The sequence below is a fragment of the Drosophila elegans genome, unplaced genomic scaffold, assembly GCF_018152505.1.
Source record: "Drosophila elegans isolate 14027-0461.03 unplaced genomic scaffold, ASM1815250v1 contig_476, whole genome shotgun sequence".
In the NCBI taxonomy this organism is placed as follows: domain Eukaryota; kingdom Metazoa; phylum Arthropoda; class Insecta; order Diptera; family Drosophilidae; genus Drosophila; species Drosophila elegans.
The window spans coordinates 16,748,453-16,773,813 of record NW_024545863.1 but is presented as its reverse complement, the minus strand read 5'-3'; the positions used below and the strand labels follow the sequence as shown (position 1 = coordinate 16,773,813).

Below are 25,361 nucleotides of genomic sequence, written 5' to 3'. Positions count from 1 at the left end.
TGCTTTTGTTTCGGTATCTGTGTCTCTATCTGTATCTGTTTGTGTGCTCTGTTGTGATTGATACGGAGCCTGTGGGAGAGCTTTGTTTGCCTTTCCCCTTTCCCCTTCACCCTTCACCATTCGCAACATCCTTCGGCATATCCTTCGCTCTCTCTAGGCTTCCAATTAACTTTCGTTGATGCGTGTTTCATTTTAATGCCATTTGCGGCTCAACTATTTGTATGGCATACTTTGCGGCCAGTCGCAATTTGCATAGTCATAGGCCAATTATGGCCATCTATGCACACACACACACACAAACACCCGTACGTGAGTCGCATAATTGGTTCGTTACGGCAAACTCGGAGCTAATGTTTTATGGATTACTGCATGTGGAATATGGCGGAATGCAGCACAGGATTCACATAAAATTGCAAATACATTATTGATGATGTAAGCAGCAGCTGCTGTTGGGAAATAAATAATTTTAAAACTGGCAAATGAACTAGAATTTATATTGTGAAAATAAAGCAAGTATCATTTTTTAAAACAAATGTTAATGGAGTGGAATTCGGTTTAAAATAAATGCAAATTTATAACAGCCAAGTCATTAAAATGACAGAAAAAAGAACAACAACCGCTACTAATGTGGTGCAATATAAATTGCTTTCTGTTTTAAATTTTATATCTATATTTATATAATTTTAAATTTCAATAATATCTGTAATTTGCTTTAAAGAAAACTTCAAAGAATGATTTTCCAAATACACCGAAAATGTATATTAAAGTATAATGGACTTGTAGGATTTATTATTTTAATTTGTATAATTCTGGTGCTTCTTTAAAAACGACTCGTGCCCTTTTCGAAGCAGCTTTCTTTTGAAATGTAATTTCTTAGCATTGCAGATTGCAATTAGTTATACAAAATATATGTACTCGCTAACCTCATTCCCATTTCTATTGCTTTCATTGCAGCGCAGAGCAAGAATCTCGTCTTCGTCGCCAAGCTGAAGCAATTAACTGAAAATGTAGCAGGGAAAGAACATGGCCCAACTGGAACAGCAAATGCCATGCGATGCAACTAGCATAAACGTGAGTACGGAATCCAAGGAAATGCGAAATGCGCGCGAATGGAAATGGGAGAGAAAATGGGTAGGGAAATCAAAACGAAAATGAAAATGAAAATGAAAATGGGGTCTGGTGTCGCGGCTAATTGCTCGGGTGTGGATCTTGAAGCAGGCTTTTGTGAGTGCCGGGGCATTTCATTTGCTTTCAATTTGGCTGCCATTTAATTGCTTGGCACTAATTTGGCGTCTCGCATTTCATTTGCAGTCCGTCCGTCCGTTCGTCCGTCTGTCCGTCTGTCCGTCTGTCCCGACCATTATTAAAGTTCCTCCTTGGCAGCGGCCTCATTGTGCCGACATCCTTTGCCGTCCTCCCTGCAGCAGTAATCAACTGATATGAAATGCAGCTCAGGCTTGCCAAATAGCCGGAGGCCCTGCTGCCTGGGCCCAAAACTTATTGAATTGGCAGCAAATAGATTCTTGGCACAAAAGAAAGATGCCATGTTTGCTTGGCCCAAAAATGGTAATTTGACGGCGATTGCCGAGTGCATCGATCGAAGTGCCAAAACGAGATTGATTTATAGCCACCTCCGGTTGGAGTGTTGGAACAGCTCTTAATGATCATCACCTAGTCCTGTCAATAGTTCACCAGTTTGCACTCAATCAGGACAGCTTCAAGTTGGTCTAATACTTCAACGTTTCAAGACGAAAGTTGCATTTATTTTGTGTCGTCATCTCTTATCGCCTTAAATTGTTAAGCTGCAATTTGATTTGATTTTTAATATCGCCGGACCGGATCCACAATCCGGCTATATACGTAAAGTATGTGTGCGCCCTGGCTAAATCAGTTTTACAACTTTTATGTTAATCCTTCACCTGCTTTATTGTTGTTGTCGTCGTCGTCGTCGTCGTCGCCGTTGCCTCCGAGGAGTATAAAAAGCCGTGTAACATTACCGGGCACAACGGCAAAATGGCAATGACAGCAGCGACGGCAGCAGCAACAACGTCAATAGTTAAACTCAAGCGGGCTCCAAAGTACAAGATTGTTAGCATAGCGCGCAGGACACAGCAGGAGCCAGGACAACGCCGAGCAGGGGCATAAAAGGCAAACACAAATGCACAACATTCTTTCGTGGGTACACTGAGGCGAAAAATTAAGCCAGTTAGCATCAGGATTAAAAGAATTCATTCTAAATTTTATGGTTTTTGTTTATCCTTTTGTTTTGTATTTTTAAAGCTACTGTTTTTAACTTAAAAATTAATAAAACCTTGTAAAAGCAATAATTATACACAAATTAAAGCATATCTCTGTAGTTCAAACAACTTATTGGTAATAGCTTGGAACAGATTCATAGAAATGAATCACCTTTAATGGAATAAAAATATAATTATAAAATATAATATAAATCTAATTTTTTTGAAATTCAAACTAGCTCCTTGAGTAATTGTCATTTTACACTAAAAAGTAACAGCTTAAGTAAGTCCTAAGCTATTTTAAGCTATTTTCATTTTGTTCATGTCTTATAAAGTTTTAGTTTTAGTTTTTTTTGAGTGTCTTAGAAATGGGGACGAGTGGCGTTGCCCGCTGGGCATCGTGTTAGCCAGAGGAATGAGGATGGCAATGCGGTGGCCTCGACTCCTGTGGCTCCTTTCAGATCCTTTTAGGGGACTGTGGCTACGGATCCTGCTGCTGCTGCATCTGAAATGCGGGGAAATGATGCATTTAATCGAAATGAGGGTTGGGGGAGGGCTAAGCAGTAACAAACGAGGGGCGGCTCTGGGCGTGGTCGCTCAAAGCAGCGAGCGGAAGTCGGCACAAAAGCAATGGCCGTCCTGCTGGCGTTAAGGCCTGTCTTAAGCGGGTAACGACGCTGTGGGCGTATGGGTGTCACCTGTTTTGCATGTGACACACGCCCCCAACGTGCCATGGATACCTGAGCATGTGGCTGCCATGCAGTTCAGCACACTGAGCGAAAATCGGAGTCTTAAATCGATAACTGTAGGCCTTAATTCCATAAAGAAAAGAACTACATCTTGGTAACATACAGCACAAGTCTGGTGTATGAAGTAAATTAAAACAATAAAGATGTAAATTTGTTTGTTATATAGACAAATACACATTTTTGTTGAATCTATTGCTTCTAAAAGTTTTCCGGAATTAAGGTTTATTTGGAATTAAGTTCATATGGGTTAAGGTTTCATATCGAAGCATTCGGTTGTAGGCTGCATATTTATTGCCAGTGTGTCACACTAGCTGGAACTGTGGAAGGTGCTGGTCTTTTCCTGGTAGTGTTCCGGGATTCCCTTTCATATCGCATGGCACGTAAATTCGTAATAAATTTGAAATTATGTGCACATTTCGTGCCGCAGGCTGAAGGCCAAGCAATTTGCAACTTGCACTTTGATAATTTATGTTGCATCCGCCCTGGCAACGGTGGCCAAAAGCATATATCACGTCTGCCAGCCATGCGGTCGACCCCTATTCCTCCTTCCCGCTTCCAGCTCCCAGCTGGCTGGGATCCCAATCCCAGGATGGCGGTGTCAGACCGACAGCAGAGTGAATTTTTTCAATTTTCACGAATGCACGGCACAAAGGACATGGTGTCACACGAATGGATTGATTATGCCGACTGTCAAGGACGCAACCACTCGCGCACACACACTCATCTTAGAGGGGCTTCAGTTTCGCTCTCAATTGGACATATCCTGTCACACGCTCTGTCAGCTGGCCAAGGACGAAAAGGACGCGGAGGGGCAGCGGGATCAGGCATCGAGAAACAAGAATCGAGTGCCATCGACGGCTTTTTGATCAATCGTCCGCACAAATTGACGGTCAGTGCGAGTGACGCCGTCTAATAACACTCATTACGGCTCCATTCATCATCGCAATCCGCATTGCATGTGCCATCGACAGCTGCAATCGATATGCATTCTGCTTTTGATTCGAATTTTGATTTGCTGATTGCCATCGCTCCAGGGCTTCCGTTGCAAACTTTGTATTTGTTCCATTAAGCTGACAATCAGGAAAACAGGTGCCATTCTGCAACTGACCGATGGCGGTCATTTCAATTTGCCTTTCAACAGCCTGCAGCGCGGAGTACACTCGCAAAATATAATTGCTTTTAATCGTAGTCTGACATTAACTTGTTAATGTTCGCATCTAACAACTAAATTTTTATTATTTAAACCTGGCATAAACTTTTTTCTATCCGTAATGTTAGATAAGTCATTTGCTTTCTTGGCAAACACCTAAAATTATTTTTATCAATAATAAAAGGTAATTTAAAACTATTTTTATTTGGTATAACTGATTTGATTTGATTGAGGAAAGCATACAAGAAAGCTATTTAAATAAAAATTAATTTCAATAAAGCTATAGAAAAATAAATTTTCCTAGTGTAACAACAGATGCGACGGCCAATCAATTAGTTTAGCAGTTTGCGAACATGTCAGCCAGTTTGCACGCCAATTGCACAGGCTTTCTGCATTGGAAGTGCGGCAAATGTTGCACTCAAATTAAATGCGATTTGTTAAATTTTTTCCGCTTAAAATTGATTCAATTTGCTGATCTGGCATTGGTTTCATTAGTGCGACCGCTGGTAATTGCATTGCACTAGCGGTAAATCGAGTTCGGATATGCTGGCCACTGCAGCATGTGCATATTTTATGTGCAGTCAACTCCATCATGATAATTTCACGAGCAGGGCGAATGGCAAAATGCCACGGTCCTTTTCTCGGCCACTTCCGCTGTTCCATTGATTTTTGCATGGCAAAGGATTTGCATTTCGGTTTGGCTTTTTCCGCCCAGCAATCGGCGGAACAGAGGGCATATTTGTACACATAAATAACAGAGTAAAAAAATCGTTTATTTTTAGTTAGTTAAATAAACAAAATCGATTGCGATATGGAAGGTTTTAAAATATTGGCATTAAGTTAATCACCATCGTAACATTATTTCCAATTCGGAAGGTTCTAAAAGTAAATCACTATTGAAACATAACATATAAATCAGCATAGCAGCTGTTTTACTATTGCCTAACAAACAACATCAATTTTACTAAATTAAACAAAATGAACTGAAACTATTTTTTCTGAAGAGTAAAGAGTTTTTTTGTATGCAATCTAAATCTGAAATGAAGTAAAAATGAAAATCATAAATATTACAAATTATAGATTTTTAAAATTAAATATTAGAGAATGTATGCTCTCGAAATTGTTCATTGTAAGAGGATTTTCAAAGTGCACAAATATTTACCAATTCTTTGTATTAGGTATCTCAAAGTCAGTGTGTTCCACAATGGCTTTTTATTCATTCTTCTGTGCCGTTTGTTTGCCCGGCAACAACAGTGGCAATCGTAAACAATTTGATTTTAACGCACACCAGACAGGAGCAGAGTGAGGGGTAGGGGGTGGGGCAGTGCAGGGGCGGGGGCGGGGGCGGTAGCGGCTGACTGGCAGTGCAAGAATTCTAATCGGATTTCGTTGCAGCTGCGGCCGGAGCTGCCAGGGAAAACAAAAGCTTTTGCCAGGAAATTGATATCGAAAGCAATTTGGCACCGCTGCCCTCTGCGGATGAGAGATACGGGGATTGCGACGGTTAGGGGATGGATTATGGACCGTTGGCATTGGGTTTTTGGTACCGAGTAATTCAATTCGCTCTGACATTGCGGCACACGCTGCGTATGCGCAACTGCAGGCGTAGCGTGGCGTGGCGTGGCTTAATCTATGGCACTTCAATTTGATCGCCGGGCATTTGTAAGGCCTTCGATGCCGGCTAAAGTCCTGCTGCTCCTAGTGCCTAGTGCCTGGTGCCTGGTGCCTAGTGCATAGTGCCTGACGTTGATGAATATTGCTACAGCGATAAATTCAATTACAAGAGCCGAGTGGGGCCAAGTCGAGCGCTATAACTCAACTGACAGCGGCAGAACTCTTTGCCGCCTCCGCCACTTTATCCACTTGACTTGGCTCTTAAAGTGCTGCCACAAACTGAGACACGGACACGCACGGAAAAGGCAAAAAAAAAAAAAAAAAAAAAAAAAAAGAAAAAGAAAAAGGGGAGACGAAGGAAAACAGTTAAAAGTAAACAAAAAAAAGGAGGCAAAACAACATAAAATAAATGTAATAAATTTTAAACATAGAGATGATAAATTGCTCGGGGACTCGACTCAAGGCGCTGCCAATGGCAATGGTTTTGCGCGATTCTCGGCATTCTCGGCACTCCCCTACATTTTTACAATTTGTTTGCGGCTTCGCCTGTCGTGTTCCCGCACCGCCCCGCCCCACCCCTTACGCCCCCTTTTGGCACGTGTGTTTGGCGTTTTTATCTATTTGGCAGCTGCTTTTGCTTGTCGTTGTTTAATTTAGTTTGCTCCGAAATTGATTTGCTGCAAAGTTTGCCGCTTCCTTTTTTTATTTGGTATATATGTACCTTACAATCTTTTTGACACGCCCACGCCTGCTGGAAAGTTTTCAACTTCCAGGCGAAGTCGCATTAATGCTGCAGTTGCAAATGTTTTTCTCGCAACTTTTACTTAAGCGCTGCCAGCTGTTTGGTGGGATCCTGCCAATGCAAAGAAACTGAGCTAAAGTTAAGCTTAAGTTCTGCCAACCGACTGCCTGTCACCTTGTACAAAGTTCTCCACCTCTCTTCCCATTGCAGAAACTCAGAAGATTCCGTGATTAGGACGTGTTGTACCCTAACGCTCTAAATGCAGACGATATGGTGAGTTTAACAATTTTTTACAAAATAATATAATAATCATTTTAATAGGGATCATTGAAACAGAGAAATCATTTTTTTAGTTTAAAAAAACCTTTAAACAATGGGACACCGATTTTAAATAACCAAATAATCAAGCCCAAGATCACTCAAACAGATTTTCTGATACAAAACGAGATAAACAATTTTTTTTTTTAAATATTTTACCCCTGTTTTTATTAAAAACCAATGGATTTTTGATTGCCAAACATTTTTGAAAATCTAAGAACTATAACTTTGAATGCTTATTTCTTAAATCAAAATTATTCAAATACACGATTTATGATTGTCCTAGAGAGCAGCTCAACAAGTTGATTATTCCGGCTGATTAATTTTAAATGCACCTTCTTAGCTACAAACACACTCTCAAGACATACAAGCAGACTGCATAAATCATGCATTACGTATACGCCGCATACGCCCAGAACTATTAACAAGCGCATTGCGTATTCATGAAAGCATTTTGATGTGCTGAAGTGCACGTTGTTGCACAAGCAGAAGAGGATGACAGGAATAGAGACTGAAACACAGGGCGACGAGCTAAGTTTTCTAATTAAAAACTACAAATAATTGTGACTCGTAATGAGCATACAAACACAAACTCACGCACACACACACACACATGGCTCACTTAAATCTCGCTGCGCCCCCGCGAAAGCCAAATTTAAATTGCAATTTGTCACTGTGGTTGCCAGTTGCCATGTACGCAACATGCTACTACAAGGCTCTGTGTCCTGGCTAATTTCCATTCCGGCCACAGCTGCCTGCTGCCTGCGATGCGATGCGATGCGATGCGATGATGATCACGATGATGAAGTTCCTTGGCGCAGCTAGCGACTAAAGTCAAAGGCACGCCTGCATTTCATTTTCACAGAGAAATGCACAAAACGCGTGACATCCTTTGTGGATGTTGGCCACACATAAGCAACTTTAAAGCTTTAGTTCAAACAGAATGTTAATCAACCAAGTGAATGCATATTGTTTCGCCCCCACACAACATCAGAACACCAGAACATCAGAAATGTAAATGCCCCATTGCGGAATACATAAATGCATCTGTATCTGGAGTACACTGCTAGAGAAGATGGCTAAATTTATGCCACCAACTCGCGGCGTTGAAGTGTGGACTGCTGCCGTTGCTGCTTTTTTGTTGCCACTGATGATGATGATGATGCGCTGCTGTGGATGGCAACTTTTTGTGCTGCATCGAGCGCCATTTGTTTCAGCCATCCATTTGCTGGGCTTTCAGAGCCCTTGCCACGGGTTTAATAACTATTTTGGAGTGTTTGCCTCGCTTAGAGGACTGATGCAGCTGATGCAAGTTTGTAAGACTTTTAGGACAAACGATACGAAAAGAAAAGAACTGTTCTAACCTGAAAACCTGATATCCACCCTATTTTATTTTGAAATATATTTACAAGTTACTAAGTATACAGACAGAGCATTCAACATTAAAAGAGTTTTTAATACAAATGATAATATTTGATTCATTGAGTAGTCTTTTCCATTTTACTAAAACTATAAAACTAAATTGAAAAGGTTTATTGTTGTTTATGATACATATCTTTTAGACACTTTTGTTAGTTCAAAGACTATCTGTAAGGGCATCGGAAAAACGCAAAGCCGGTGGCGCTGTGGTCGCCCTTTTATTTGCTGCGTTTTCTCCACTTTTTCCCGCTTTGAAGTGGGTTCTGCGCTTTAGTCGCTCCTAATTGGCTCTGGCTGGCTTTTAATTTTTGCCAGCTTAATTATTTTCGCATTCGCTGACTTTTGAGCGAGGAGCACTCATTAAACCGCTGGCCAAGTGCACAATTAGCTGGGCCACAGATACGGGTCAAAGTATCGTCTGTCCCATTGCCCTGCGATGCCACACAAACTGACTAATTGCGAGAAAAACAGATACAGGTCAGCCGCAGGTGGGTTTGTGTGAGTTGTTTGAGTGCGAACAAAAACGAAAACAGGGCGAGCATTTGAATAAACATTAGCGGCCACAAATTGCAATTTATTTGCATCGTTACTGTGGCTGCAGCTATTACTTTCGACTGCAATTAGCATTTTACAGTAGAGTCCGAGTGCAGCGAATAATTTCCAATTATGCGGCAGCCATGTTTCTGCACTCGCAACAGTTGACAGCTCGACAAAGTTTCGCCAGCCAGCCTGCCAGAATGGCAGCCTCCTTAATTATTCAGCAGGATACACACATGAGCACACATCCTTTGCTGCCAGCTGCCCGGAATTAATGGATACAGCTGAAACGTAACAGAAAACACCACTCAGCCAACCAGTCACTGCCCCACCCACTGCCGAAAAACTCCGGCACTCCAACACTCCGCACTCGACATTCACCTAGTTACGCATACGCCCTGATGACATTAGTGCAGCATTGCAGACAATTTTCGTTGGCAAAATGGGAAAGCCACCGACCAGCGGCCAGCAGAGGACCGGTGGCCGACATTTGCCAAAAAGACGCACGCAAACATACACAGGGAAAAAAATTATATAGTTAATTGTGTTGCATATTGTGTAGTTGCGTAGATAAATTCGGAAGCATATATTATAAATCATTGCATAAACAAATATTTTAAAAGAATTACAAAAAAATCTCTGAAGAATCTACTACTTGAAAATTGAAAGCTTTACGAAATACTTTACACATCAGTTTGGTTTAAAATCGTTTAATAAGTGGTTTGCTATCCCGTTTTTAAAGTTTATAAAAAGCCAGCAGTACGAAAATTTTGCATTTAATAGTTAAGTTGAAAAACATTATTTAATAAGAAAACTTATTTTCGTCAAACTCTTAATTTGAGGGAGTAATATTTTAGAAATGTTGCTAGTTTATACGTTTCTGGAATACCTTTAAGATATATAAAATCTCGGAATATTACTTTGAAGAAGAAGTTGTGTTAGGCGGTAAAACTAAATCTTTTTATACATTTTATATCAATGTAACCGAATTGCTGACTAATATCCTTAACAACTCTTTTTTCTCTGTGGACCAACTCGCCATCACACACTCGGCAATAGATGTGTGTGCGTGCGTCGCAGTTTCACGTTGATTACGAGCACTTTATGGCTCCGTGCTACGTGTGGGCGTTGCTGTTGGATCTGGCCGAAGACTGCCATAGACATGATGTCTATGCGTTCATTGTTGCAATTTTTACTTTATTATCAGCGTCTGTAATCACGACAACAACAGCAGGCTCAGCAAGAGTGGCATTCGGCGAGGGGTTGATGGGAAGCAAACTTGTTTCGGCGTCTGTTATTGCGGTCAAAAACATTTCGAGTGACGGAAATTTGATAAATGCCTGGCCTGACCCAATGGGCGTGGCATTCGCCAAGGGTTTATCTAGTGTACTTGTAGGTTATTTATGATTATTTCACATATTTTTATGGCTTGCAAATGAGGAATGTGTATGCGACACAGAGGCGTAGTTAGTAGGGGATTTGGAGGATGAGCGCTTTGGGAAAAACTCGGCTAATGTAGCATATATTAACAAGGAAAAGTATATGGCGAAGGGATAACTTTCAGTCAATTTCTTATCATTTCCTTGTTATGAGAGTCATTGCTTTTGTATGTATGTCTATGCAAGCTTTTTGTTTACATATCCATAACAGCGAAAGCTTTTTGTTTACAGTTACACGGATATTACGTATACGTAAAAGTAACTACTGCATTGTGTGTAACTTAGCTAGAAGCTTTAAGGATAGAAACTTTAGAGAGCTTTCACGCGATTACATTTTTTACATGGAGATGTTACACAAAAGCTCTAAGGGGTATGCTATAAATTTTACAATTTTCCATAATATATGGTGTATATTTAATGTGCTCAAATCGAATTAAATTTGAATTTATTTTTTTAGCATACTTATTATTACAAAACGAATATAAAATGCTGATAATACGGTTACAGATAAAATTTTCATTTTCTCAGCTTGAGTTCCCTTTCAACGAAAACAAAACACACAAAACTCTAGAAAGCGCTGAAAAACAAACATTAAGAATTGAATCCTCAGTGGAAAAAAAAAACCCTTTAAATGGGAGTCGGGGACTTGGCAGCTTGTAAAAAAAAACAGCAAAAGGATTGCCCGTTGGCGTTAACCGAATGGGCGTGCCAGTGGAAATTGATTAAAAAGACAAGAACCCAAATGCTTTGTGATGCTGTCCGGTTCCATGTGGCGTGTAATCCTTCGAATGCGCTCGAGGAATCGATAATCAAAGCGATGGGATTATCAAATCTGTATGGCGGTCAACTCCATTTGTTGTCCCTCTGCCGTTTATCCCTTTTCAATGGTTACTTATTACTTATTGGTTTTTAACATCTATTTTCATGCCTTTGTTGCCTTTTTAAATCTCATTTCAGGGCACAACATGGCCTCAGCACAGATACGACATTTCTATAACACACCAACAACAATTTCTTCAACAACAACAACAACACGACAACCTTTACAACAACAACAGCAAAAACAGCAGCACACGAACAACTGCACTAACAAACGGAAGCAATTTCAAAGCGAAACGTTTCTGTGCCACACACAAACACAAAGCGAATCAGAGGCAACAGCAGCAACATTATGCCAGCCAACGCTTGCGGCAGCAGCAACATCATCAGCAAAAGGAGCAGCAGCAACAGGAGCACGAGCAACAGCTGCAACAGCAGCAGATGATGTACAAGCCAGCGAATGTCGGCAGTCCTGGACCACAGATGAGATCGCTGCCCGCAGCAGTAACACCCAGCACAGGATGCGACATCCTTTGGCCGGCAGTGCTGCAACCAGCGATGATGCTGCTGTTCCTGTCGACCAGCAGCAGCAGCAGCAGCAACAATGCCTGGCTCCTTCTGCCACTACTTTGGCCGCTTCTACAGGGACTGCGGAGCAGGATCGCCTCGCCACGAGCACTTGCCTATCACGCCTATCTTCCAAAGTCAGTCAGGACTCTACGAAACAACAACGAAAGCTCTTTCAACACGGCGCAAGCACAAGGGACTCCAATGCTGCAACTTCAACGACTCCGGCAGTCAGCATGCTCATGGATATGCAAAAGTTTGCACGCTCTATTTTTCCACTGGTTATCATCTTCAATCTGCTGCCTTTATTCTATGCAGGTATGTGGCAACACTCAATCGAATAATATTAATTAAATTCAGCTGAAGGGGTTGATTAAGCCAGATACTGTTAACAGTTAAAAAGCTCAATCGTGTTGTTTTTAACTTGTAAGGGGAATTTCATTGCAATTCCAAAAAGTGCTTAAAATCCACGCAAGAGGTTATATCATGTTGTTATAGTTACTCATTTCAATAATATTGTTTTACTTTTTAAACTTAATCTTAAAGTCAACTATAGTACATAACTATTTTTTTACCCTTATAGAGAGCATCGTAATTTCAGCTAGAAGTTTACAAATCAGCGACATTTTCGACCCTATAAAGTATATATATTTCTAATCAGCAATACTAGGATAGCCGATCTATTAACAGCCAAAACGTTGTTATGTAGCTGCCATTGTAACGATCCAATAATTTAGCGGAATATTGTTGTTTTAAAGACTACTTAATTGGAATAGCTGCAAGGGTACACACACTTCGGGTTTCCGAAGCTTACTTCTTTCCTTGCTGACAAATATCTTAGTAAGTTTTCTATTTAAAAAAATAAATATCAAATATTACTTCTTAATACCTAAATTAGAATGCCTTCAACAAAGTTTATATTACAGAACTTAATAGTTCTCCTCAAATTTTTGTGTGCAAGTTTTTCCTTTTCCATTTCCTTGCTGAACTATAGCACCTGCAACAACTCGTGCAAAACAATTTTCCATGGCACTAATTGCCAACTCTCGAGTATCTGGTTTATTCGGAGAGCTCAAAAAAACCCCCCAGAGTGCTCACTGTAGTCGCTGGGGTTGGTAAATAAATAATTGAAACTGTCGAAGAACATTTGCAAATCTGGCCAAACAACAACTGAGCTCATTATTTATGTACACAGTCAAATATGTATTGACTGCCAAAGGCAATGGAAAAAATTTAATGACCGGCAAAAGTGAGCGTCGCCGACAGGAAGGAAGCAATCCGCCACCCAGCCCCTGCCCCTTTTGGGTCCTTTGGTTTTTCGCTCTTTTTTAAACTCTTTGTGTGACAGTTTTGTTTTTTTACATTTGGGCTGCTCATTTTTCAAAACACGCACAAAGGCAAAAGTATGACTGAGTTGGGGTCAAGCGCGGTTGAGCCTAGAAGACAATGCGCTGGGCGGTCTTAATTGCTTCCCAGTGGAAAAAACAATAACAGCACTTAATGCCAGACCCTTTTTGATGCTGGGTGGCCTTTGTTGCTGCTGCAAACTTATTAATTAAACGCGCTCATAATTATTTAAGACAAGCTGCCGCCGGAGCAAATTCAATTTGTGATCATTGCCCGATAAGCAGAGCTGCAGTAATCAGGGAGAAACGCGGAGGAACCACTGCTTTGCTCAGCTCAGCTCAGCTGCCTAATGTGGCAGAAGCGAAGGCAAACAAAAGCGTCGCCATTTCAAAAGAAATCAATGACAATTCGTTAGAGGTCCCCCGGTCTTCCGTCCCCCAATTTCCACATCCCATTCTCCCTCGCGGGACACTTGCCATCATCATCATCGACATTTGAGCAGCGATTAAAGACAATTGAAGCCACAGATGCAGGCACCAGAAGTCTGCTTTCTTATCAGACCATCCATCCAATGGACGGGAGTTCGGGTTCTCTTCTGCTGCTTTTCCACTCTCTGGCTCGGAAAAGCTCGCGCCTGCGCTGCCAAAACCATCATGTTATCAATTTACCCAACTGGCGGAGGCCAGCCGCCGCTTATCAGTGGGCCAGCGAATGTTTGCTGGGTTATCCGGCCTTTGTTTGGCCCAAATAAATCGCTGACTTGGCATGCCGGACCGCCAATAATGGCCGGAGCGGGGAAAGTGAAAGTCAAGACGCCAGGGCCCCGGGCACAGGTCAAAGTATCTGCCGTTCGCACAAAAACACACTCCCATTTATCTTGGGCGACGTTTTCGTCCTGGCTTCGTCTGGGTCTAATGAGATTTTCGCCAAATTAAATGAAATCGAAAATTAGGCGCGCGCCAAGTTTGCTGGCAATTTAAATTGGAGCCCAGGCCAGGCGGCAATTATCCACACAACGATGGCAATGGGCAGGGGCATAATGAGCGGCAGCCGAAGTCAAACAAGATTCTCACCTGTCAGCTGTGGAAGCGCCGATGGCTGCCACCTGGAATCTGCCACCTGCCAGTTGTCTCAAGTGGTGGCTTTGGACGGGCGATTAAAGCGCTCGTCGGCCACTCGAACAAACAGAGTCGACGGCTCATTGAGCTGAAACGAAATGAAATCCCGGGGCAAACAACTCCAAGGAGCCACTCCAGAAAAGAACTGGGGAAAAAAAAGAAGTGCACAAAAACGAAATCATAAATTCAATTTGATTTATTTCAGTTTGTGTAGTAACCGCCTCGAGATTCAAATGGAAAAGCTTTCGCTTGATGTCATCGCAGGCTCTTCGTGCTCTCTCTCTCTCTGTCTCTCTGTCTCTCTCCCGCTTTTCCGACTTTCCTTCTGCCTTTCCGTTGTCCGCTTTTCCGCATTTCTGCCTTTCTCGCTCTCAGCCTTAAATGCCGTGACAGCAGCCGAGTGTGTTCAGTCGATTTCTGTCGGCCGTGCGGCAAACACACAGCTCGCTTTTCAGCCAACTCAAGCAGCTTTAGTATCAGCTTTCACAGCAGCCAACTCGCGTCATTAATCGCATCGTGCGACGGGCCCCACCAAACAGTTTTCCCAGCAACGCGCGCACTTTTCCCGCTCAAGGACCTCTGACTATCGCTTGTCCTTATAAATTGCTTCGGCCGCTCCGGTGCCTTTAGTTTGCATATCTCCGATTGCCCAACCCACCCGTCTCGGTGTCAAAAGCGAATCCAGTCCCGGCGATAAGTTGCTGCCTGCCAAACGGAGAGCTTAGCGGCGAATTGTACAACACAAAAGTGAATTACAAATCAATTGAGAAGGCCCCTCGGCGGCGAGACGTAAATATTCAAATGGAACTTGATTTACATATTCTTTTGAAATTGCCTTGGCTGTGGTGCACAATTGAGATATTTGGGCTTTGCAAGACAGTGGAGTGGGTTGTTCAAAATGATCAATTGGGGTGGGGTATGGGGCTTTGCAGATCGCCTGAATAATCGTTTGCTGGTATTAAAAATATTCAGCCATTAGATGGTGGTATTATTCTATACTTTGTTGCTCAATTTATTATTTTGGTTATATTTATAGTTCTTGAACCCTAAACAAGCTTGCTATTTTATTTTCGTGTACATTTTTAAGCATTTACTCAGAATAGTATAGATGTTATCGTTAGCAATGTATAAATATACCGTATTTATACTTATAGTGTGTAGTGCCATTTAAATTAATTTTCTGACATTCATAACTCGTGAATGTCAACCAAATTGCATACTCAGATTCTTGGAATCAGACAACAGCTGTAATTTCAATCAAAGCATTATCATTTCGCAGAAAAGAATATTATTGAATTGAGTGAATGTACGTAAGATGTATTCACGTTCTAGCGAACTCCCTATTCAGTGGCAGCCATACAAATGCGTTATTAGTTCACATGCACAATGGCTACATATTCGTAATCGGTAACCCTCAGTGCTCTCCTTGGGATGTCCTTAAACAGGAGAGCAATCTGGGGAACGATAGGTTACAAAACGAATTGAAGGCAGGCAATTGTTAAAGGACTTACAACATGGCCCTCGTATTGTTTGCAATGCAGCAATAAAATACCACACACATGATAAGTGTGGAAAAGGCAGAGGAAAGTGGGCAAAGTGGCAATGGAATCGTGTCCACGGCAGTTATGACAACTTGGCCAGGTGCTCACCTGTTCGCCAACTGCTTAATTGGAGTCAAAGTCTGGGCGAACTTTCCAATTTCCGTTTGACCAACGGCTGCAGCTGACAAGTGACAACTTTGATTTAGGACAGGACTAAACCCATCATGCTCATCTCTTTATTTGATATGTTTTAAGACGTCAAGTTTCAATGGATCAACTTAAACTAAGGTTAATTTGTAAAATTTCGAAATAAATACAAAATTTATATTTACCATGTTTAACCCATCAATATAGTTTTCAAATATTTTAAATTCTTTTCACGTTTTCACGCTTAAAAAAATAATGTCAAATAGATATGCAAGCCTCGTAATAGTGTTGTAAACAATTTTTATGGTTTACTCCCATATTTTTTAAAATTCTATTCACGTTTTATTATAAGTAAGCTAAAGTAATGAAACTTAAGCTTCCGAATTAAAATATAAACACAAGTTTTTAAGTCGTAGTATTAGGGGTAAGCCAAGTAAGATGGTAAATATAATAAAACACGTTATTATCATAGTCATATCGACATAGATTGTTGTTCCAGTTAAGAAAAATCGTTGTGTATTTTTTACTATGCTTGAGAAGATAGCTTATCACCAGTCAGTAGCACTTAATGGCCACCAATTTTTGCCATTCCTACGAGGTGAAGACCCCGATCCACCAAAAGGATGGATTCGGCTTGCAATTTGCATGCAGTTCGGCAATCGCTGAGAGATTGAAACGTGCCAAATGTGCAAACAGAGGGGCCGCAATCGTTTTTCCCTCTGTTTGAGTAGCCAACCTGGTGATAAGCAAACATAACCCAACGGGGCAAGGCTTGGGAAAAGTCAGCGGAGGGGCTGCGAAAACTCAACCCTTTTTTCCAGTTGAGACATTGCCACTAAATCAAGCCACTGCCGCCAGGTAATAGAGAGATAAAATTTGCTACGTGTGGAAAATGTGTAAAAAAACAGACGATCCGAGTAACTTTGCAAATAATGTCGGCAGCCACTCGAGTGTTTAGGACCCTCACGCATAAATTATTTATTCATTTGCCGTCGCCGGGTTTTTATATGCATCGTTAAAATTTTCTGTTGGGGTCTCAAAGGGAATTTCGGGTACCGAGTTTCCACCTTCGACCCATTCCGAATTGAAAATAGGGATTTTACTTTGGCTATTTTATAATGAGCTGCACTGGACTGGATTCGTTTCCAGGCTGCTAACTCGTTGCTCACATGGTTTCCTTTTGCTCCTTTGTTCGGCTTTTGCTTTTGGCAGCGATTTTACCGCCGGCTGCTCGCGAGGAAAACTAAAGTAAACGTGCTGTGGGCGATGGGCGGTGGGCGGAGGGCGTGGTCGGTTTTCATTGAAAGTTTTTATTTATTTTCTGTTTGTGTTAGCATTCAAAAAAGTATTTTTTTGTAGCATTACCGGTTGTTCTATTTCCGTTTTTGCCATTTTCCAACAAAATTTATAGTAATACCCCATGAATGCGGGCTAAAGTTGCGTATGTGCCACGTGTATCTAAATATTTTTTATTTAAGCCCCGACTCGAAACTAATTAGCGCCCTGTGCCGAGTGCTTGTTGTTTTGAAGGCTTTTTGCAGCATCCAGTGTGTCCACGTCATGTGATATGAGCTGGGAAATATTGTTAGAAAAATGCTGCAACTTTTTCATTACATCAACTTGACGGCTGCCAAGTGAAAACTTTTTAGCAACCAGCAGGAGCAGTGGGAAAAGTGAGGGAAAAAGGGAAACGGGGAAAAGGACGGGTCTTGCCAGCTGTGGATGTTGTTTCTTTAATTTGTATTTAGTAAGCGGACGATGCTAATGAGTTTGCTGATTAAAAAAGGACCGTCTTTTGATGTCCCACCTCTGGAATTTAATTTGCACAAGGTTGAGGGGCTTTAAGACTTTATTAACTGACAATAAAGGGTCATAATTTATGCAGCAGGCGATCAAACAATATTCACAGACCTTGCAGAAAGTCTCCTGTGAACGCTCAATAGCTAATAGAAACTGGCCGAGCCAATCAATTACGGTTAGTTCACAAAGTTGAAGTCATTTTCACTTTGCTGCAGCCAGTCCATCAATCTTCTAATCAATCTGGATGGAGCAAATAGCCAGCCAAAGTTTACCCTTGTATTATGAATTTATGGCGCCGTGGGGAAGTCGAGCGAAAACTATGCCGATTTCAATAAAAATCATTAAGCAAGCACTCAGACACCGATTCGATTGAGTGTCTGTGTGGGTGGGCAGAACTTTCCGACACATTAAATATGAACGAAATACCCTCGTAATTAAGCTAAACAGGGAAAGATAAACAAACCGCAAATGGTCATAAAATGCGATGAGGTGGCGCCATCCAAATGAACTTCTTTGGCCAAACACATTTCCAATCGAATTATAAATAAACAGAGGCGGTCCGAACAAAATAAACCCCAACAGGAAGCCAATTCAAATAGCCCGAGTCAGCGCTGTTTGCGAATTCCTAATTTCTAATGGCACAGGTCTTATGGCTGATTACCCAATTTGAATTTTCAATATTTCCGGGAATCTGAATTTCTGCCTGGTAAAGGCGCAAATATTTCATGTTTGGCGGTGATGGGCTGCCTACAAATTCGCATTGTTTCCTCATATAAAGGAAATATATTCACTTATCCAGAAAGACGAGGCTTTAAGGCGGGAATTTCATTAATCTTTGTCGCACGTTTCTGGGCATATTAAAACATCTCTTTTGTGATACGTGAATGTATATAAAACGAGACAGACGAGAGTCGAGCATCTTTGTGTAAGCTTTAAAAATCTCCCCCCATAAAAGCCAATGTGAAACATGCAACAAGCTGGGTCAGGAAGCGGGCCATAAGAAGGCCATCCACCAGCTACTGTGTCGAGGTTACACCCACACCCTCCCACTGGCACACACAGAAACACACACTTGCCTGCATGCGAATATAAATCCCCCATTCATGTGGGGTACAATGAGGCCCAGAGACGCTTGTCCAAAGAACTAAGACAAAGGATACACAGAAATCAAGTTTAAGTGCAGTTGAAGGCGGAAACGTGAGCCCCATACACAAGGAGAAATTCTATGATCGTATTACTTATCAAATAAAGTTTACCGATTTTAGTAACATTTCACTTAAGCCGGAATTAGATTGTTGGTTGTATATTACTTATTTCAACTTTTCTGTCAACTTGGGAAACAACAAATTGAAAAGCCTCAACTTTTAAGCTAGTCCACAATAAATTCCAAGTTGGTCTTTCTAACATGATAGAATGAGTTATTGTTTTTAAAATTTCAGACTAATAATAACAATTTTTGTTTAATTCTAAATTTAATTTTAAAGTACAATCTGTTTTTGTACAACATTAAAATCATTTCACAAATAGATACACGAAAATCATTGACGAAATTGATTTCCTGAGAACTATTTAAAATACAATTTATGCATTTAAATCAAGAAGAAAATGCATTTTTTCGATTTTTGCTATCTTGTTTTAATTATATTTAAATTTATTTGTTTTCTATCCTAGTGCTTATATTTATTGCACAAGTCGAAGTAGATTGAACATATTAAAATTGGTTCGATAACTTAAGATAGTTCTTAACTTAATCTTACTAATTTTAATTTTATTTTTATTCTCTTTATTTTAATGTGTGTTGTTGAGTAATAACACTTTTTTAAATTTCCTCCTATTGTCATTGAGGAATATAATATATATTGATTATATTTTTATCTGCATCAAGGTAGTGGCAGTTTATTGCGGCGCGCTTATAAATCAGAGCCGTTCGCTGGCCAAGTTGCCAAGTGCCGCCGAAACAAGTGCAATTATTTTAATGCACTTTTGACTTTTGACATCGCAGGACACCGCAACAACACGGCGACAGCCTTAAAGCACTGCTCGAGCATTTATGCGGCTATTGTCCCGATACACACACAACGCACGGCACACAGCACACACACGCAGAACACAAACACGAACACAATCGCAATTGCACGGCACTCGGCGGAGAGGACTCCTTGAGTCGCCGCTGCCAAGGTCGCGCCGTGCAGCTGAACTTGACAAAGGATTTGCCTGGCATTCGCCTGGCGGCTTTAATTCTGCATGCAATTTCATAAACGTTTTTCTCCTCCACGCGTGCAATTTTCCATAATTTTTTTTGTTGCGCAAAGCGGGCCTGGTAGTCAAGTTAACCCTTCAACGATTCGCTGGCGAAACAAATTGAATTTATGTGCCAGCGCACAAGAGAGCACGCAGAAATGTTGCCAACGTCACTGGCAGACGGCGATGGGCGATGCTTACGCACTCTATGGGGCCGTGCCACCCCTTTCATCTTTTTCCACCCCCCCTCACCCCTTCCCCTGGGCGGCCACGTCATGGCCCATTTGTTCTATGACCTCTCACCCTCCGCTCGAAAGGACTGCCTTTCGCCAGCATAAACAAATTTTGCAAATGTGCGCATAAAACTTACGAAATTGCAAAAATTTATTTTATTTCACAGCACACACACACACACACACACAGCGTGGCAGTGACAAGCGCCTTTCCTCGTCATTTCCTTTGTTTTGCCGCCTGATATGAGGGGCTGGTATCCTGTCATCTTGGCCTCAGTTTATCTGTCTTTGTGGCTCGTCGCCTTCTGGCGCTAATTTAATTAAGACTCATAGACAAAGAAGCCTGACGGACCAACAATATGTGTCAGTGCAATGTGTGGTAAATCTTTTCAAGTGACTCCCCGGCCCGGCTTGAATATTCAGGCATAAACGAATATAAAATATCATTTCGTCCTTTTATCGTCGGCCATAAAACACAAAAGCACGCATTTGAGTCAAGTACTCGCCCACGTTGCGTATACGACTCGTTGTCCGGGCGGTGGCTGCATTTCGTTTAATTTTACGCCAGCCGCACGGCAAACATAATTTGATTGATGCGCCCGCGGCTTACGTGTGTAAGCTAAAAATAAACTGATAAATTGACTTATTACAACATAATTCGCCTGCTGGCAAAAGAGAAGAGGAGTTTTAACTTTTTGACAACTGTTTCATTTTTTTTTTTTTACAAATTACAAATATGTGTACGTGGAAAAAAGGCAGACAGGAAGACATAATTTATGCACGGCCCAAGCCCAGGTAAAATGGGTTCGGGAAGCGAGCGAAAGGCGAGCATTTCATTAATATTAATTGAGCAATTCAAAGGGACAGCAACAAAGAGCAATTGAGTCACGAAAACGAGGCGTAATAAAGGCCAAAAAGCCAGTTAGTTCCAGGCTTACTTGGAGCTCTTTTAAACGCACTCGGAGTGCAGACAAATGGGGCCGAATAAATAAAAATAAATATTTAAATAGCCAAGCCTTTTTTTACCACAATTCGTTCAGCCACTAAGTGTGGCAGAATCAAATGGAAAAATGGCAACTGCCACAAACATTGACAGGACCTGCTCTTGATCCCAAGGAGGGCAAGTTATTTGCGTGAGCGACTCAATTAAAAGGCTGTTCCCAGCACGTGGTCCCCAGTGCTGGCTTAAAACACAGTCTCCCTCTATCCTTAAGCTCCTTGAAATTGTTGTCCCTTTGTCGCATTCGCTGTTCACTGTTCGCTGTGAATTGAATTCGTGTTGCCATTGATAACGACTGACAGCAGCTGTGGCCATTTATGCGAGAACTGGGTCTGCATTAGTTTTTATATTCAATTCCGTTTACCTTCCATTTGGCACTGCAAAAACGTATCAAAAGTTGTTGCCCGTCTGGTTCCTGTTTCGATTTCGACCAGCAATGTCAGCGTTGGCTATTCAATGGCCACAGCCATTTTCACTGGCGCAAAAAGAGAAAGGCGAGAAAGTGAACATTTATTGGATGTTTTTATACTCTTTTAACGAGGTTCGATAATTCGCTTTGATTGGGCACTTCATGAGACAAACTAAATCTAAGCTATGATTTAATGCAATCAATTTCAATATCAATTAAACCGATTAATAAGTACGATTCGAATGTGTTTTATTGGATATTTATTTATTTAATATGAAATGATAGAAAAGTATACACAATTAAATCTAACATTGGTTGTTTTAAAAGTTGTGAGTAATTATATTTTTTATCGCTCATGTTATAAATTATTTTTTGGGTGAAAACAACGTTAAACAATTTTGTTCTTTTTCGCAATTTAAATACAGTATTTACATTTTCTGCAAAGGGAATCTTTAGTTAATCGTTTACTTTACATTTCATTATATAGTTATAAATGCAATGCAACACCTCGAGAGTAAATTCTACTATTAATTAATTTTTTTTTATCAATTTCTCATGTTAAGTAAATAAGATAGGTAAATAAACATACATATTTTCCATGCTTTAAATTTAATTTCCGCTTTGTAAGAGAGTTTTAGCTTCGTCTAGTGCAAAGAAACCTCCATACAATCACTTCAATATTATTTTTATGTTTTATTTTCGTTTTTAAATGAATCGAATGGATGGCTTGTCAGGGTTTGTTTCGATGTAATTGAATTTTTCGCCTCCCTTCCGATGGCCGCACAGCAGCGATAATTAAGTATACGTGTCGTGTGCCAAGCTGCCAAGTCACGACTCATAGTGCAGTGCCCAGGCAATTATTGTCAGCTCGGCGGTGGATGAGCAGCGCAGCTCAGAAGCTATTTGATCGGATAATAGACACTTGAAATTGCATTCAGGCAGCGGAAAGTGCAAGGACCCACTCTCCAACCGGACAGCATTAATCATGTGTCAGTGGCAGACAAAGGACTCCCTTGGACAGCTCGGTTCGCCCTCGAGGGCTGTGATTTTTGGGCGAATTCCCAGTCGAGTGTCACTCTTGATGAAGTGCGTGTGTAGTGGGAGGGGGTAAGGGGTAGGATATCACACATACGCACTGGAGGCGACAAGTTTTGGGCTGTCCACAGGCTGTCGGGCATTTCATGCACAGTCGAGCGGTTGATAGGCAGTCCTCGCAATTTATGGCAGGCAATTTGTTTCTATGGGCGGTGGGCCATGGGTGATAGGTGGTGGTTAAGGCATTTGTCAGTGCCATTCGTGTGGGGGTGGGGTGGGGGGATTTATGACAAGTGATGGCCCAGTGGATCGACCGATAATCTCAACTGTGCACAGCCAGGCAATCTCAATCGCAGTCACTGGCAATATGCAAATGCCCACTTTCTCTCCCCCCCCAAAACATTCAGATAAAACCAATCGGGTAAACGCCGCCCGATTCCATTTCGAAAGTGAGCCGCTAGAGAGAAAAGAACTCCCGCATGAGTAACAGCGCCATGGTGGCCGTGGCCATCTGCTGCATCCTCGTCCTGCTGGCCGTCTTCATCGTGATCATCATAGTCGTCGGGCAGACCATCGAGGAGCCCAAATGAGACATGCTCCAGCTGGGACCTGGCAACTTCCCAGATGGATAACAGAGGCCCCCCAACTGTTAGTTTGCTGGGGCCGTCAGCAAAAATCGTTGCCACCTCATCAACATTTGCAACATCACCAACATCATCATCTCCACCCGACAGATAATTAGCAGAGGAAACAGAAGCAGAAGGAGTTGTAGGAGCAGAAGGATTAGAAGAAGCGGAGGAAATGCGTCCCATCGTCAGTATCCATTGGCTGTGATGTGAAATTTTTAGAATTTGTGAAGCAAAAATCAATCGAGAAACCAACAAAACCAACACAAAAGGAGCAACTAAATTTTGGAACATTCCGCATCCTAAGGACACACATCTTCATGTAGCATTTCTCTGTGTGTTAAGTGTTGTTAATATATGGTAATTGTATATATAGACACACAATCTATGAATACAAAAATATATAGATATCTAGACAGACTTATGTACTTATATATGGATATATATGTGTGTAACCCAACCGTCGTAAAGTTGCGTTCTTTTTTATAAAAGTGTTGTTAACAAACCGATTTTTATTGATGTTTTATTGATGTTGAATACAACGTATATACATGCATATACACACGCAAGTGGAATAAGTTTACATTAAAAGTCCAGCGAAGTCAAAATTGATGAGCGGAAATCTTAGAAAGCGCATCCTGGAAGGATAAGGGTAAGGATAAAGAGAAGGATGCGGAGCAGGACAATAGGGAATGCAACTGGAGAGCTCAATTGTTTATTATACCGTAAGATCATATCAAATCGGAATGAATGATGCCAGCAATCGCACTTGTTAATTGCACAGCGATGGAGGCGAAGCCCCGATGGGCCTCGACAGGAACTGGAGCATAGATATACCTACTTATATTTGGAGGATATGAATTATATAGCGGAGATATGCATTTTATATATCAACAAACTTTTATATAAGTTTTACGTGTACGTGTACCTAGAAGTAGCCAAAACTCGTGTATACAACAAAAATAAGCTGTTATCAACTATGTAACTTACTCAATACAAATAAAAGGAATTATAAAACTTAAAAACCAAATAAAAATTAATAAAATCATAGCCCCAACCCCTAAACTACTCCAATTAAACCAATTCAATGCAAAACGAACGTGCGCTGTGAACAATAAAAAAATAAACTTCCACTTAATTCAATTTTAATCAATGCAAATGCCAGACTCAGCGAACACAATATTCAACAAATGATCAACGCGCGGTGCATAAATTAATATAATAATTGAATATAAACATCAACAACAATGGTCCATGTCAGAGCAGAGAGAAAGGTAAGCCGAACATAAACATTTTAATGCAGTGAGGATTGACTTTTCCTGAATTTATTTCCACTTATTTAAATGCCCAAGCACCACAGCTAGACACAGTTCCTGTACCTGCTACGGTGGGCAATAAAGTTTCATTGCTGTCAATTTGATTAAAATTGATATGCCCAGTTACTTGGACCAGCTGCAGTCCAAGATCCAGAGTCGGAAATCTAATAGTTTTGAGTGGCGGAGGATCCGTTCCCAGGGGCTTCGGGACGGCAAGCTGCTGGGAAATAAATGCGAGAAAACTTCAGGAGGCTGAACAAAAAGTCAACTTGATGAATATTTCCACCTCAGTCCGCATCAAGTAATCATAAAGTGATGGAAATTCAATTTACACAGCATTAAATATGGCAAAATGGGCCAACTTGGGGGTGGCAATTTATTTGTGTTTTCATGTTTTGCGTTTGTGTGGTTTATTATTATGCAGATTAGGGCAAGTTCTACCTTTACCTTTTGGCTTCACCGACTTCACCCACTTCATCCACTCGAATCTCGTGTGTCTGAGTGTGCATAAAAAGCCGCCCCCGAGCAGCTTGTTCCACCGCCCGCCGCCCCTCCTATGCAAATTACGTTTCATTTTGAATTTCTGCTACCTTTTTTGCCAGAGAAAAACCAGCACACACACTCGCACACTTTATGGCCATTCAATGCCTTGGCCAAATTGAAGCTGACAGCAAATGTCACGTTTTATGACTGCGTTTGCATATCAACAGTTTCGTGTGTGCTGTGTATAGTGTGTGTGTGCTCAAGGTGTGTGTTGGATGTGTGTGTGTGTGAGCTGCATCCGATGGAAACACTCGAAATGCTCGAGTGCCCATCTGGTTTCTCACTTAGTCAGCATTATGCAAATGGCCCGCTCCTTCCAATTTCAATTTGTTTGTTTATGAATTGCTGCCAACACAAATTAATTGTCCAATTCCAGGGCAGATTGTGATTGTCGACTGGCATTAGTGGGCGGCA

General features: G+C 41.3%; 2 protein-coding genes across 9 annotated transcripts in view; both read left to right on the top strand.

Annotated features, from left to right (window-relative positions):
- LOC108135763 (cubilin) overlaps window positions 1-25,361 on the top strand; it is a 51,413-nt gene that overhangs the window by 8,160 nt on the left and 17,892 nt on the right. For all 7 annotated transcript variants that reach the window (XR_001773927.2, XR_001773928.2, XR_001773929.2 and 4 more), the window contains 3 exons: window positions 955-1,071; window positions 6,703-6,765; window positions 11,163-11,909. Coding sequence is in view for 4 of the 7 variants with exons in the window: in XM_017256611.2 (XP_017112100.1) it covers window positions 11,171-11,909 (739 nt within the window). In the remaining 3 variants the exon portion in view is untranslated. The remainder of the gene's footprint in view (window positions 1-954; window positions 1,072-6,702; window positions 6,766-11,162; window positions 11,910-25,361) is intronic.
- On the top strand, window positions 14,451-24,362 carry LOC108135769. Of its 2 annotated transcripts, none has more exons than XM_017256622.2 (2): window positions 14,451-14,803; window positions 22,870-24,362. In XM_017256622.2, the coding sequence occupies exon 2, from the start codon at window positions 22,942-22,944 to the stop codon at window positions 23,050-23,052; it is 111 nt and encodes a 36-aa protein (XP_017112111.1). In that variant the 5' UTR covers window positions 14,451-14,803; window positions 22,870-22,941; the 3' UTR covers window positions 23,053-24,362. The 2 variants fall into 2 exon arrangements, with proteins under 2 accessions (XP_017112111.1, XP_017112110.1); XM_017256621.2 differs by having other exon boundaries at window positions 14,451-14,845.

Coding starts and splice junctions, on each gene's coding strand:
- LOC108135769 (XM_017256622.2), top strand. CDS start 22,942: ATGAGTAACAGCGCCATGGTGGCCGTGGCCATCTGCTGCATCCTCGTC.